Here is a 14,058-nt window from a genome sequence, read left to right as displayed (position 1 = left end):
CACAGGGATGGGTTTTAAAACTAATGGCCAATCTATTGTTGAAAATTTTGTAGGTCCAAAGGTTCCACCTAACAAGAGCTATATCTGAAAAGACTAGTTCTTCAGAGACTATTCTGAGCAGTCAGGCTTTTATTGTTCATCTCCACTGGTCAGATTACGATGTTTAAACAGATATTATTACTTATTTTTGCGGGATAAAATAGCATGCCTAACAAAACTTACCTGGTGAAGTCTGTCATCTCCATCATAATCATGCACATCTGTTTTGCCAAAACAATGATGTCGTTGCCACTATCATCCCACTTGGATACCTCGGCATCCAGCTTGCTTTTCTCCTCCTGAAAGCTTGCAACTTGCTCTGCAATCTTTGCCTTCTGTTCCTGTGGCAACTGAGCCATAATAGCCTAAAGCGAACAATTGAACGATAACAGGTTAATAGAGAACATGGTAAAATTAGTCACTTCGCATACGTCATTAACGTGTATCACATGAAAACAACATAATTAGGTTTATCTTTTGTACTTCAACATTACTGTATTCCTCAATTTCTTCAAGATATGACAACTATGTTTTTTTTTTTTTTTGGCAGTAAATACCTTTGTGGTCTGCATTGTCTATTGGTATTATAAACTAAAACTCACTCACCCTTGCACTCTGGCCAGCAATTAGCTGGTCATCTTCTGTCTGCACGCTGGTTCTGCTGCGAACATCAAAGTCTTCAGTTTCAAAGTCAGAGTCATCCAACTCTTCTGGAGTCTGTAAAAGAACAAAATGGATTTGTTAAAAGAAGCAGAAAAAAAAGTTAAATTAAACCTAACATGATTTAAAATCATAAATGCAGTCTGTAATGTACAAAAAAAAATCCCAAGTACTGCTTGGGAAACCGCAAGGAAAATGAAAGTATAAGGTAGCACTCTGGGAGCACAATATTTTAGAATCCCATCTGGCATTCCTGAAAAAGAGGAAGATGTAAGACGTGTGTACCCACGGTGCAGCTACTTCAAATTTGATCCACTGAAATATTTTAATATGAAACCCACCATATGCTTCTGTTTTTATACAAATGTTAAAAACACAGTAAACATCAATTACTCAAATACTTTGGGAACACTACAATCCCAAAAGAAGGAAAGCAAAAAAAGATGGCCAAAGAACATGATTATTACTATGTTGTACTTATTAAGTGGTTTAATGCTGCCCATCTTTAACTATTACAGAGACATTCCATTTAAAAATATGTGAGCACCCATTGTTTTACGGATTGTAGTGATCTTGTTGTGCAAGGAATATGGATATGTGCTCAGGTACCGGTACAAACGTGTACTGACTCACAGGCATCTCTTTCAAGTCAGACAATGGTGTTCGGCGGGGCGCACATATCACCTGCAGTGGCCTGAGCAACAGATGAACGTGGGAGGCTCACAAACGAGAGCCCTTGTTTGGCAGCAAAAATACATATTTTTTTTTTTTTGAAGTCGTGGCAATACTAGTCTGTTCTTAAAAGGGTTTTGTCATGATATCCATGTCTGATATTTTACAAGTGATAAAATACATCATTTGTATCAACTTGTTTTCGATATTAAGTATGCACAACCTACCTTGCAAGAGCTTATTTTATAAATATTGGCCTTATAATAAGACCTCTAGTTAAAATTTGTTGTCTGTGTAACAGTCACGCCGTGACAGTTTTTGCTCGGATGCTCTCCAACACAATGAACTAAGAGACTTGGGAGGGGAAATCACCTTGAGCACCAAGCTATAAAGGGCGAGGGGGAAAAAGGTAGCAAGAGCTGCCCCCCGTTTTGCACTGTCAGCAGCTCTCATACTTATATGATGCTCTCATGTCTGGAGGGCATATTTTCTGATGTCACTGTCTGATAGCAGAATCTTCAGTCCATTTTTGCAAATACAGTCTGACTACCACTTTTGTGAGGCAAACGTCTGTTGGACGAGCAATGGCTCAGTCCGTAGGGATTTTACTTTAAAATATTGGGTTTAGTTGCTGCAGAATGTCAGCTTGTTGGCTAGACTGCATTTTTAATTAGTTAAAGAGTATGTTTACGCCATTAGGTGCTAAAAACTGGAGATAGTTTTATTTTCTTTTTATAACAGTCATACATAATGATAAAATACAGTCTAAAAAAATGTTGGGAAATATGTTGGTATATTTGGCTTAGTTGCTTCAGCCAGTATAATGCCACAACTGTTTTGACTCACTAGCACAGACATTTCTTGATCGAAAACATGGTACGATTGGAAACAAACTTATATTCTCAGGTTCCAAATGAAACCAGAAATTAAAATTTAAAAAAATGCCACACGTGCCAACCCCAATGCCAATGAAGTTTGCACATTGTGTAAAATGTTAATAAAAAAAAAGAAAAAAATATTTGTGAAAATTCTTCAATCTACTATATATATGTCACTGGAGCAAGTGGCTTTTTAAAACATTGAAATTAGTTGAGTTGGAATTCAAATGTTTGGTTTGACTCATTTTTTCCCCAGAAGATATTCCACATTATGTCCAATAACTTCATGGGTGCCAATAATGGTGAGCAGGACTGTACAGTACATAGAAAGGCTGCAGCTGTTGACTCTCCAATGTTCTTTAAAGTTAAGTCATTTTTTCTTTGAACGTTGTTCACTGTGCCTCGATTAATGTAAATGAATATCAATTAAGCAGTTACAATAAACATTTTCATCCCCATCTCTTCAAGGGGGTGCAATTTTGCCTTGTCCTGCCTGACTTGGTGACATTATGTGACCAAACCCAGAAAAGCTCTGGTGAGCCCTTAGGTACTGTGATGTTCTTTACAGTCGATGGTAAGTAAAAAGTGTAGGGGTTTAATTGACATTTTCACATTTGTACAAGATAAAATAAAAAATCATGAAGTAGAGAAGCAATGTTTGCTACCTACCCTTATCATGAGCACAGCCTTGCGAATGTCTCGAATGCCATCATATACAAGACGGGAAGCGTCAATGAACTCATTCTCATCAACCGGCTGTGAGGGGTTTGCGCTCAAGGCCTCCACTGCAGACTCAATTTGCTCCGTGAACCGTGGCATCACTGAGGGAGGGTGAGATGAAAGGTGGGGAAAAAACAATATTGAGGAACACTTTGAAGAACCAGTGAGCTTAGGCCAATGCAACCACAGTGTAACAAAATACAAATAAAAATGACTTCTTACAACAACACAATTGCTAAGACAACTACAATTTTAGCAAAAGTTATTATTCAACTTTGCACCTGTTGCATGTTTTTGTACCTAGGGTTAATCATCATCTTTTGTTACACACGTGTATATACATAGATTTACAGTAATTCCCCAAATATGAGGCCACTTTTTTCCTGAAAACAAAGGCCAAAATTATAGGTGCGTCTTATAAATGTTAACTTAAAAATTTGATTTTTTTTGACACCATTCGAGGAAGGTTGATCAGTCAGCCACATAAGTGGAGTTTTGATGCATGGATGCATATTTTTACTGTCGTATTTTTTACGGCCATATTCCTACTCACAATAATTACCATAAAAGAACAAGCTAGAGAGTGGAAGTCAGTCGGCTGTTAGCAGCCAGTACCTGTTGCACCTAAGAGCAGCTCGTGTTAGCTTAAGTTGTTACAGCATTATTTTCAATAAAAGAAGCAAGCAGGCTGAACCAACCACCGAGTCCATCCTTGTTCACACACAGGAATATTAATAAAACGAAGAGGCCGATGTAAAGGTTACCATAGAATGGCAAGGTATGTAGCTGAGTGCACTGGTTAGAGAACATGGACAGGTATTCCATTTGACCAATTTATTAATTGTGGCCTTTCTGCATAAACTTGTTGGAACACGGCTGGTGCGTAACATCGGGTATTAGACAAAATTAACTCGAGCTGCATCGTGAGGAAAAGGAAAAACAACTGCTATGAGCGCATTCATCGTTACATTGGTGAGGCGTTCACTGATCGCTCACAATGTGAGAAATCTGAAACACACTTAACCTACAACAAATGTATAACTTGCAGGTATGAACACCAGAAAATATGAGGAATTGACAAAGATCAGATTTATTCTGTTTTGCTGTTTTTTTTTTACAAAACTGTTGGTGCCTCCTATACACAATAACTAGGCATGGGGCGATAACCATAATGGTGATATATCGCGGCTTTGAAAGTCATGGGTATTTGAAACTATCCAAATCTGACAAAACCAATAAGTTTGCGTTAAAGGGCAATTTGCAGGCTGCAGCGAGAGCCTCCTCTCGATGTGACTCACACTCTTTGGCTGCCACACAAAAACAGTACGAATATTGTGCTGCTGTACTTAATTTGTGTCAGTCGTTGTACCTGTGTCAGTCAAGAGCTTTGTGGCCTCCAACACCTTCTCTGTGTAGATTCCAGGTTCATAATTGTCCATTTCAGAAGTGACCACATGGACCACTCTGGCAGCACGGCCTCGAATAGCCCCAGCAGTGCGATCCAAACCATCCACATCTTTCTCTTGCAGGGCGATAACACACTTATTCACATCCTCCAAGATGTGATTCTCTGTGGGAGAATGCAAGTTACAATGCATTAGGTAGAATTCCCTACATGATGATTTACACCATATATCTTGGTATTGGGGAGGGGTGTTATGAGTACCACATACCAGAGACACAAAGGAAATCATCGATGGATGTTATGTCATCAACAGCATCAGTGAGGACTCTGACCTGCTTTTCCCATTGCTCCTTGAACAAATCCATATTATCTTGTGCCACCTTACTGTTGGGTTTTGCAGCTAGGGCCAAAGCTGCATTTATCACCTGCATTTATCCAATGGCATGCATGTTAAACAATGAACATTGTTTCATAGAAAATCAATTCTGAATGAAATCGTGGACGCAAAAATCGGAAACAAATCGAATCATGAGACAGTTAACAATTACCACCCCTAGAATGAAGCATAAATCAATTTTAGTTGAATTTAGTAGTTTTGAATACAAAATCATTTGATAGAAAATCAATTCTGAATCGAATCGTGGACCCAAAATCGGAATCAAATCGAATTGTGAGACGGTCAAGGATTACTATCCCTAATACCCATCATGCATGTTATTAGAATGGTTAAGGAAACTAGAGTAACAAACATTTATTCAGGTCTCATTTTATTTTACAATTCTAGAAGTCTAAAGTAAGCTTGATGGAAGTGTGGGTGTAAACAGCAATAGTACCTGAGGGCAAAGAGTTTCCAACTGAGACGCTGCCATCCGGACCAGCTTCACTCCTTCTTCGTTGTTTGAGATGGAGCAGGCCAAGTTGGCAACCTTATTTCAAGAAAAGGAATTAAAAAAAAAAATAAAATAAAATAAAAGGCACACAAGAGGAAAAAAGGACAAAGTTCAGAATTTTCTTGAAAACTACAAAACCGAACATCATTTTTAAAAATATTTTTGCATCCACCTAAGAAACATTGTGCTTCGCCAGGAAAATGTAGGTCAGAGACTGTTGTTTAGATATGGTGGCAACAATGTAGAAAGAAAATGCCTGGGATGAGGGGAACCGTACTAAAGTGGGATTATCCAGACACTAATGTGCTGTAATGTAATCTATTACAATGTTTTACTTTGCTACAGTAGAAAAAGTGTTGACACAAGTCTGGCTCTCATGCTTGTACATTTTTTTAATTCAACTTAGCCTACGAAAAGCCGCATGGTTCTGACAAAGGTAGTGGATTTGTTTCGATGGCATCCAAAGATGAATGTGGGTCAGTAATAATGTCATAATGGTTTCAACAAATGTGTATAAACTAATGGACCATTTGCCTTTAGGCCACCAACTATTATGCTCATATCATGTGAACAGAATAGAGCAACACTGATACTAATTTTGTCGAACGCCAGTTTGAAGAGCACAGATTTTCACAGGGCTACTTTGCTGCATCTGACAGAGGGAAGAGGTTTAAATCTATACAGTTACAGTACAGTTACTGACGGCGAGGCGGTTCCTTGGCAATTTAAAGGTCTGCTCTCAGGTGTGGTGCCCCATTCTGTTCGATTCACCAGCGCTCTGTTTTCAGTGGAGCAGCCAATACACTGGACTTGTGGTCAACAATCGCCCATGGGGAGATGTCCCATTTCAAATGTCACTATTTAATGCTCAGACATGGGCATTCAAAGAACATAATGAAAGTACACTAATAAGAGGTCAAGCTAGTGGTGCCTCTTGCTTGTTGCTGCTCTAAAGTCACCATTTGGTGGTCTCTCATGTTCTCAGGAAAAAAGCAATCATTTCAATAATCAGTATGTTATCATTTGTGCATGTGACTGCAGAAGGTAAAAGGCAAACTATTCAAGAATTTGGAATCATTATCCTGGAGGAACAGGTTAAAATTGATCAGGTTTACTGCCAGAAGCTGGTTAAGTTGGTATATTTTGAAAACTACAGAAAAAAATTTGAAAAGTGGATTTGAAGAAAGGCTATACTTTCTAGTGGGTTGAGTAAAATAACAGAAGCCAAGAAGGGGATTTAAATCTGATAAATTAGGTTGCGCTGCATTTTGATGAGGAACATCGTACATTACCTCAATCAACTTGTTGGCATGCTCCCGAAACACCTGTGCATATTCCTTCACTTCTTTCTCATTGCCGTTCTTTGCGGCTTCAATAAGAACCAGGAGAGGTACATTGGTTTCCAAAAAGGAGTCGGACACATGGTCCATTACAGCTTTACGCAGCTATCAGGGCAAGAAAAAGAAGAAAATTACGTTTCAAAGTGCATGTCACACTCACTTGCATTACAAAAGTGGTAATACTAAACAGGGAAGGAAGGGAAATTATTTCAAAAACCACAAGAGGAATAAAAAATAAAAATAAAAAAAACCTGTCTGCGGAGGTCTCTGGTTTTCTTTGTCATCCTGTCGATGGCTGTGTTCAGAGCATCACTCCTGTCCTTTCTGCCAGCCTGGAAAGAAAACATGGGAGCATCATAGACTGTATTGTAACGGCTGTTGCATGCTATAATCCCCAAAAACAACAACTGTTTGTTTAGAAGTCCCCGGATGACAAACTTAATTTATTACAGTACAAGACTTAACACCAGAACCAATAAAGGAAATGTCCTTCTATTTTTTTTTTTTTTTGATACCCACATTTTCAAAGTGGAATGAGAGTAGGGAATTATTCCAGTGCACACGAAAATAATAATTAACATCCGTATATCCATATTCTGTGCCTCTCATCCTCAGGGTTACGGGTATGCTAGGAACACTCATCAGAACTATTTCTCAATTTGGCTATGTTACACAGAGTCAGAGATTTATTTATTTATTTTTTGAAGACTGAAAATACCATCATGCAAACCTCAAGTTTGGATGAATTAGGACAACGATGGCTATGTGATCCTAAACATACATTTTCATCACTTGGACGTTTTCTACAGTAAAACTTTGTAAGCAATAAATGCAACGTTGCTGTTTACATGCTTGACTGTGCAGAATCTCCCATTCAGGGAATAATAAGAAACAGCATCAACAGGCTGCCATAGATGCTGAGTGCTAAGGTAAGTTTGGAAGTATGACTAAATCAGTTAAAATAGGAAATTATGCATTGATATTTGAACAAATTATGTTTATAGCATCTGCAGGAAATTCTGGAAGTCAACCAATGATCGTGTTTGGCCTTATAGGTTGAGTTGTACAATGACGAAAACTGAAACAAAAGTATGAAAGTTGTGCAAGACTATATTTGTAAAATGTAGAGTTTAATAAAAGTCCTTAAATTATGTATAGAAAATTAGAAACATTCCAACAGTTTTGGCAGTGAAAGCTAAGTGCTAAGCAGTAGTGAAACTACTAGCCACTGCTCCCCACAGAGCAGAGAGATGTTCAGCCTCATTCTGGAAACTGTTCAAGTGGAAGTTACCGGAGCTAAAACTTCTCAAATAAACACACACTGACCTAGATGTAGAGGTTCTAAGAAAATTAGATGGCCATAGAAGCGAAACAATTAACCATTTAGGTTCTGGTCTCGTCATACTCTTGACAATGTGTAAATCAGAGGCAACAGCACCATGAACCTGTCTCATACCCAAATGCTGTGTGCCTATCAAGAAATGATAGTGGGTGAACATTGAGACAAGGGATCTGCTGTAGCATTAATCTTCTGATTTGTGTTATTCGGTTGGATGCAGTTTTGTCGTTGGGTGTTCGTCCATTCTGCACCCAGAAATGTACCGGTAGATTATTTTAACAAGGCTTGAAATTCTGTAAATACTGTGCTAATGCACTCCTCCAGAAACATGCAAATGCAGTCAATTGTATTTATTTTTAAAATGTTATTTTTAATAAATTAGAGCCTTATTTATCAAGTCCAACAAAGCAAGGCTTTAATTTACAGGTGTGAGTTATTTCAAAAGTAGGCCACCCTGACATGTTAAAAATATCAATATTCTGATCGTGATAAGTCAGGCGGAAGAAGTGGGGGTGAAAAGAAGACTGGAGGTGCACGTGCAGTGGTATGAGGCATGGAGCAAGTGATTGAGGGAGTAAGAGACCGCCAGCGAGCAAGAGGGTTGTTGTGTGAGTGGGAGAGAAAAAGAGAGAGAGAAAGAGTAGTGATGGTCGACGCCAGGCTGCCACCACTCTGTAGCAGTGAGTGGCTGCAACAAAAAGCACAGAATAACATCCCTGGCTCCCCGCTCGGCTTTTTTTCCTCTCTTCTTGCGTCTGAGCAAGCAGATGAGGGCTCTGCTCGCGGCTCTGCGAAGGCAATGTTGGGACTTAACCGGCGTCAGAAGCAGATTCTTTGGATGCCATCAACAAGTTAGGGGTGGAGGACTAGTGCCATGAAAGGAGAAAGGCTTTATCTTGAAGTAACCGGCTGATCTGACATCATTGCAGTGCCAAGGAAAGAAAAAGGTAAAAAAAAAAAAAAAAAAAAGGAGGGAGGAGGAGAACCTTCATAAGAACTGCAGGGACTGCAACAGCTCAACTTAAAAAATATATATATAGATTATATCAGTTCTAGAATTTGTTGGATAAAGACCACAATTCAAACCACTATTGGATTTTATGGGACAGCTAAAAAAAACTGGAATAAACAGCCCGGGACATGGAAATTTTTATTTTTTCTCCTTTGTGTGGGCTCAATATTGCTTCATTTCAAAAACAGTTGGTTCATTTCGAGCTTTTCCAAAAAGGTTCTTTCCTTTTGGATTTTTCTTCCATGTGGTTGCTCAAAAAGTCTGCGGAGAAGGACAGTTGAATGCAGCTTCCAATGTGCAAAAAAGAATGGGTAAGTTTGATTTTTTTTATATGAAAAATTTAGATATGAATAGGGAAGGCAAGCTAGACAAGTAAATAATTGAAATGATGTCACAATTTATCCACTCTTTCCTTCTACGCCAACGCATACGCACACATGCGCATACACACACACACAAACACACTGATTTGTCAATGTATTGTATAAATGACCGTGTAATCCAACTGCACCACAGGATGCTTCATGAAGGGAACACAACGTTAACAGAGGTTGTTATACTGTACATTCAATTTAAAACATAAGTTCATTCATTATATGTTAAGAGGTGGTATTAACTGGCAGTCTAAGTTACGGTAGATGATTATGATTGCATTGATTACTGTAGGGTTGGGAAACAGCGTATAGTTTCCCGCTTCCCAAACACATGATCTGCATGATGACAGAACTTTATGCAGGGTAGTTGCACTCTGTTGCTGGAACTGAGGATATTGGTTTACGAAAAAGTATTTTGAATATTAAAAGAAGAAAATTTAGTTCAAATGCTTGACTAATTAGCTTCGATGAGCCCCCCGCACCCACATCTACTGCGCTCATTTTCTTATCTTCAAATCCACTCAGGTTTTCATTCAAGGTGGCCATTGGTGGGACCTGCACCAGCGGCTCTTTGTCTGTATATGATCAGCATGCTCCTTGTGTGCCTGCTGCCTTCTGCATCATGCACAACCTGCCCTCAAAAATGCCGCTGTGAGGACCTGCAGTTCTACTGCGACACCCAGGGACTTCAGGCACCCCCAGATGGTGTGGACAAAGGAGCTCTGGGGCTTTCGCTACGACACAACAGCATCACTGAACTAAGCCCTGATCAATTTTACGGCTTCAGTCAGCTCACCTGGTTACACCTAGACCACAACCAGATAACTACTGTTCAAGAAGATGCCTTTCAAGGGCTCTACAAGTTAAAGGACCTCAATCTGAGCTCCAATCGTATCACCAAGTTGCCCAACACAACCTTCATCCACCTCATTAATCTGCAGATTTTAGACCTGTCCTTCAATCAGATGACCGCATTGGAACCCGAACTGTTTCATGGATTAAGAAAGCTGCAAATTCTCCACCTACGTTCCAATTTACTTCGTACCACACCTGTTCGGGCATTCTGGGACTGCCGTAGCCTGGAATACCTCGGTCTGAGCAGTAATCGTCTACGGAGCCTTGCACGAAATGGTTTTGCTGGGCTCATCAAACTCAAAGAACTCCACTTGGAGCACAATCAGTTGACGAAGATCAACTTGGCCCATTTTCCACGCCTCGTGGCTCTCCAATTTCTGTATCTGCAGTGGAATAAGATCAACAATATAACATGCGGCATGGAGTGGACATGGACCACTTTGGAGAAACTGGACCTTACAGGGAACGAGATCAGAGTCTTGACACCTGATGTCTTTCAAACGCTGCCAAATCTTAAGATTTTGCTGTTGGATAACAACAAATTAATCAGTCTGGATGCCCAAGTCACAGATATGTGGCAGTCTCTAAGTACTATTGGGTTATCGAGCAACCTCTGGGAATGTACCAAAAGGATTTGTTCTCTAGCCACTTGGCTAAGCACCTTCAAGGGAAGGTGGGAACATTCCATTCTTTGCCATAGCCCTGAGTACGCCCAAGGAGAGGAAATACTTGATGCCGTGTATGGATTCCAACTTTGCCAGAATTTTTCGGCACCAGTTGTTCAGACCACAAGTACAACCACTGACGCTACCACAGCTGCAGAGATGACAAGCTCCTATTTTGGAATTATGCAGCCAACCCCTACGCAGGACTATGCAGAGGAAAACTGGAGCTGCTCCACATTCACTACAACAACACAAACACCAATCATTTCTCAACCAACCACCACTATATGGGAAGAACCAGCCGTAACAGATGACTACTCCATCATGGACAACACCGTTATGACTCATAGGGTTATCATGGGGACTATGGCTCTTCTCTTTTCATTCTTTTTCATCATTTTTGTTGTATATATCTCACGGAAGTGCTGCCCCCCCACCCTGCGCCGGATACGCCACTGTTCCGCTATTCAGAACCGCCGACAGATGAGGACCCAGCAGCGGCAGCCTATGGCAGATCTAGCTACGCAGGTGCCCTATAATGAGTATGAGCCCAGTCATGAAGAAGGAGCACTTGTGATCATTAATGGCTATGGGCAGTGCAAGTGTCAGCAACTGCCTTACAAAGAGTGTGAAGTATAAACTCTTATTTATTTCTAGGACATATGGTTTGCCATTTGCCCATTTGATGATACAGGGTTTGTTTTTTGGATTTGTTTTCCAGTTCATGTCAAAAAAGAACAAAAACAAAACAAAAAAAAAACAAAAACAAAAAAAAACTGAATTTCTACTTTCCGAGATGTGAGAAAACATGACAAATGCTTATTGTTCCAACGACAGACATGACGGTGTTCGGGTGATGTAGAGATAGGAATACATTTATTTTTCTATGAATGGAAGTTGTTTGTACAAGGCAGGGGCAATCATTCTGAACAAGAAGTGTCAACTGTGAGGTTTGTCTCCACCTTATATCAATAATGCTCAGCACAGAGCAAACAGTCAAATGCCCCTTTTCTAAATACATTAATGGAATCATTGCATCATGTTTTTTATACAAATTTGAAATCACTTCTGACCAACACCAGAGGCACTGTTAAAAAAAAAAAAAAGTAAACCAGCAGACACTGATCTATAAATTCGAAAAATGTAGTCTGAGATGTGAGACATTTGCATTCAAAAATTACAAATCACAGTTCCTGAGGGTGATCTATTTGACAGGCGAATGAGCCCATTTCTAAATGTTTCATGTTTGTAGTAATGCCGATGTACCGTCAACTTAAGTGAAAAAGTTTCATGCATTCTACAATACACTAAGTTAATCTTATTTGAATAAGCTATAGAATCTACATGCAGATTCACCCCCCCAAAAATCCTGACATTTTTCTACCTTGCTATGCACAGGTGGATGGCAAGGAAAGAAATGCTAATGAATAGTGCACATGCCAGACAGGGGACCATTTTATTGTGAAAAATCAAACCATTCAGTACCCCAGACTCTTTACAGCTAGCACACTAATAAGGACTGACGGCCCCAAGATTAAACCAATTAGGGAAAGGCAAATGAATCAAATATTCTGTCACCCACACCAGTGATCCGGCAACATTTTGCTTGCTCAGACACAAATGTAGTTCTTATTAAACTCAAACACTATGTCAAATAAAATCACGAGTGATTCTTTGTATGAAATAGTTTTTATCCGGAGACAGACTATTTGCAGACTTCTGCATTATGACATTTACCGGGTGTGTCAACCTAAACTATGGACAATACCATGAAAACAAATAGAGATTAAGCGATAAGCAAACAGTAAGCCTGGGTCAGGAGACATTTGTATGCAGGAGGGAGAGGATGTGCATTAGCATCAGACTAAAGCTGCTGCCGCAGCTCCGCACTTCTTTGTGCACAGTTTGGTGATGGGGGGCAGGGTGAAGGAGAGAACCACAGAGGATATGATGCTGAGCATGAAAGGAGCAGCTCGGGGTAAAGTATCTGTTTATTATAACTAATGTTCATGTTTCTGACCTGACCAAGTATGTGGGATAATACTTAACAAGTGAAAACAAATTTGGTTTGCATTGAAAAGCTCCACAATTTAATGCAACATTTTCACAAAAAATGGTCATCTAATGAAAATGTCAAGGAAATGTTTCATAGATAGACCACAATGTTCTAAAACACCCAAACAAACCCAACGTTACAATTTTTGGCTTGGTCACAACAGGTTGGTTTCAAACATAAAAATAAATGTTTGTGTCAATGTGGCAGCACATTTTCATAAGATGTGTTTTTTATACATCAAATTGTTCCGTTGAAAAGCAACAGGAAAAAAAAGGATTAAAAAAAAAAGAGAAAAAAAAGCAGGTCTGCTGTGTTTCTACTTTTGATTTCATTCAGCTTCGCACTGCTATACAACAACCCTTTTATCCGTCTTGCATGTTTGAAAGTGCCATCCAGGATAAAGAGACATTCTTTTATGGTACAGCAAACGTGAGGATTATATGGCATTCCAATAAAGTTTGATCAACTATTTGACATTTCACTGTTAAAAACTATGGTTGTGCCATGTGATGGAAAAGCCACAGCATTTGTAGAAATATGCATCCCTCTGCACTTTGGCTCTTTGTAAAATGTTTTCGTTTCCTCGTCATCCTTTAGCTCCCTATCTTGCAAAAAAAAATAATAATAAAAGGAAAAACACAGAAACTGATCCCTCCCTCTTACCCAGCATTTTTGTGCAAAATGAATGCTTTGCATATTTTGTATTGTAAATGTACAATTTCATATCTGTATAGTGCATAAGATGTGCCATCATGATAAAAAAATATCCTCCAAACATAACAGTATATTTTTAAATAAAATGGTTCAAATAACAGTCTACCTTATTAATGCTCAAAATGTACTTAAGTTGATCACATTGTTACTTAATGGATGTTAGCATACTGAAGACTAAACAAAATGGCAAGGAAATAGATTATTTTATTTCAAACCATAAATGTACAAATATCTAATAGATGTGCTCCTGTGACTGGATGATACCAAAGTGTACACTGTCTCTCCAATGACGCCAATTTCCATGTATTTATTTGATTAATTAACATTTTAACAATGACAACGTACTCAAATTTCAGCCCTTTGTCAACTTGGAATGTTGATCTTTTCAATTAGAAATGATTTGCAAATGTGTCACACTAAACCATTTTTTCCCCACAAA

General features: G+C 39.1%; 2 protein-coding genes across 3 annotated transcripts in view; one reads left to right on the top strand and one right to left on the bottom strand.

Annotated features, from left to right (window-relative positions):
* Nucleotides 1–14,058, bottom strand: part of ctnna1 (catenin (cadherin-associated protein), alpha 1) — a 40,447-nt gene that overhangs the window by 12,204 nt on the left and 14,185 nt on the right. For both annotated transcript variants that reach the window (XM_088431472.1, XM_088431473.1), the window contains exons 8-15: nucleotides 6,856–6,936; nucleotides 6,557–6,709; nucleotides 5,208–5,300; nucleotides 4,643–4,799; nucleotides 4,339–4,539; nucleotides 2,919–3,070; nucleotides 646–756; nucleotides 223–404 (exon numbers count right to left, since the gene is read on the bottom strand). In XM_088431472.1, the coding sequence (XP_088287598.1) occupies nucleotides 223–404; nucleotides 646–756; nucleotides 2,919–3,070; nucleotides 4,339–4,539; nucleotides 4,643–4,799; nucleotides 5,208–5,300; nucleotides 6,557–6,709; nucleotides 6,856–6,936 (1,130 nt within the window). The remainder of the gene's footprint in view (nucleotides 1–222; nucleotides 405–645; nucleotides 757–2,918; nucleotides 3,071–4,338; nucleotides 4,540–4,642; nucleotides 4,800–5,207; nucleotides 5,301–6,556; nucleotides 6,710–6,855; nucleotides 6,937–14,058) is intronic.
* On the top strand, nucleotides 8,644–13,719 carry lrrtm2 (leucine rich repeat transmembrane neuronal 2). Its single transcript, XM_088431893.1, has 2 exons — nucleotides 8,644–9,266; nucleotides 9,855–13,719. The coding sequence occupies exons 1-2, from the start codon at nucleotides 9,044–9,046 to the stop codon at nucleotides 11,486–11,488; spliced, it is 1,857 nt and encodes a 618-aa protein (XP_088288019.1). The 5' UTR covers nucleotides 8,644–9,043; the 3' UTR covers nucleotides 11,489–13,719.

Source organism: Hippichthys cyanospilos, chromosome 13 (assembly GCF_059441005.1).
Source record: "Hippichthys cyanospilos isolate Australia breed blue-spotted pipefish chromosome 13, RoL_Hcya_1.0, whole genome shotgun sequence".
Lineage (NCBI taxonomy): Eukaryota > Metazoa > Chordata > Actinopteri > Syngnathiformes > Syngnathidae > Hippichthys > Hippichthys cyanospilos.
The sequence above is the reverse complement of the archived record's forward strand: the minus strand, read 5'-3'. Positions and strand labels throughout refer to the sequence as shown.

What these genes read in the sequence shown, in the direction of transcription:
- lrrtm2 (XM_088431893.1), top strand. Translation starts at nt 9,044, where the DNA reads ATGGGACAGCTAAAAAAAACTGGAATAAACAGCCCGGGACATGGAAAT. An exon ending in CAATGTGCAAAAAAGAATGG is followed by an intron (nt 9,267 to 9,854) that starts GTAAGTTTGATT and finishes AAATCCACTCAG; the next exon opens with GTTTTCATTCAAGGTGGCCA.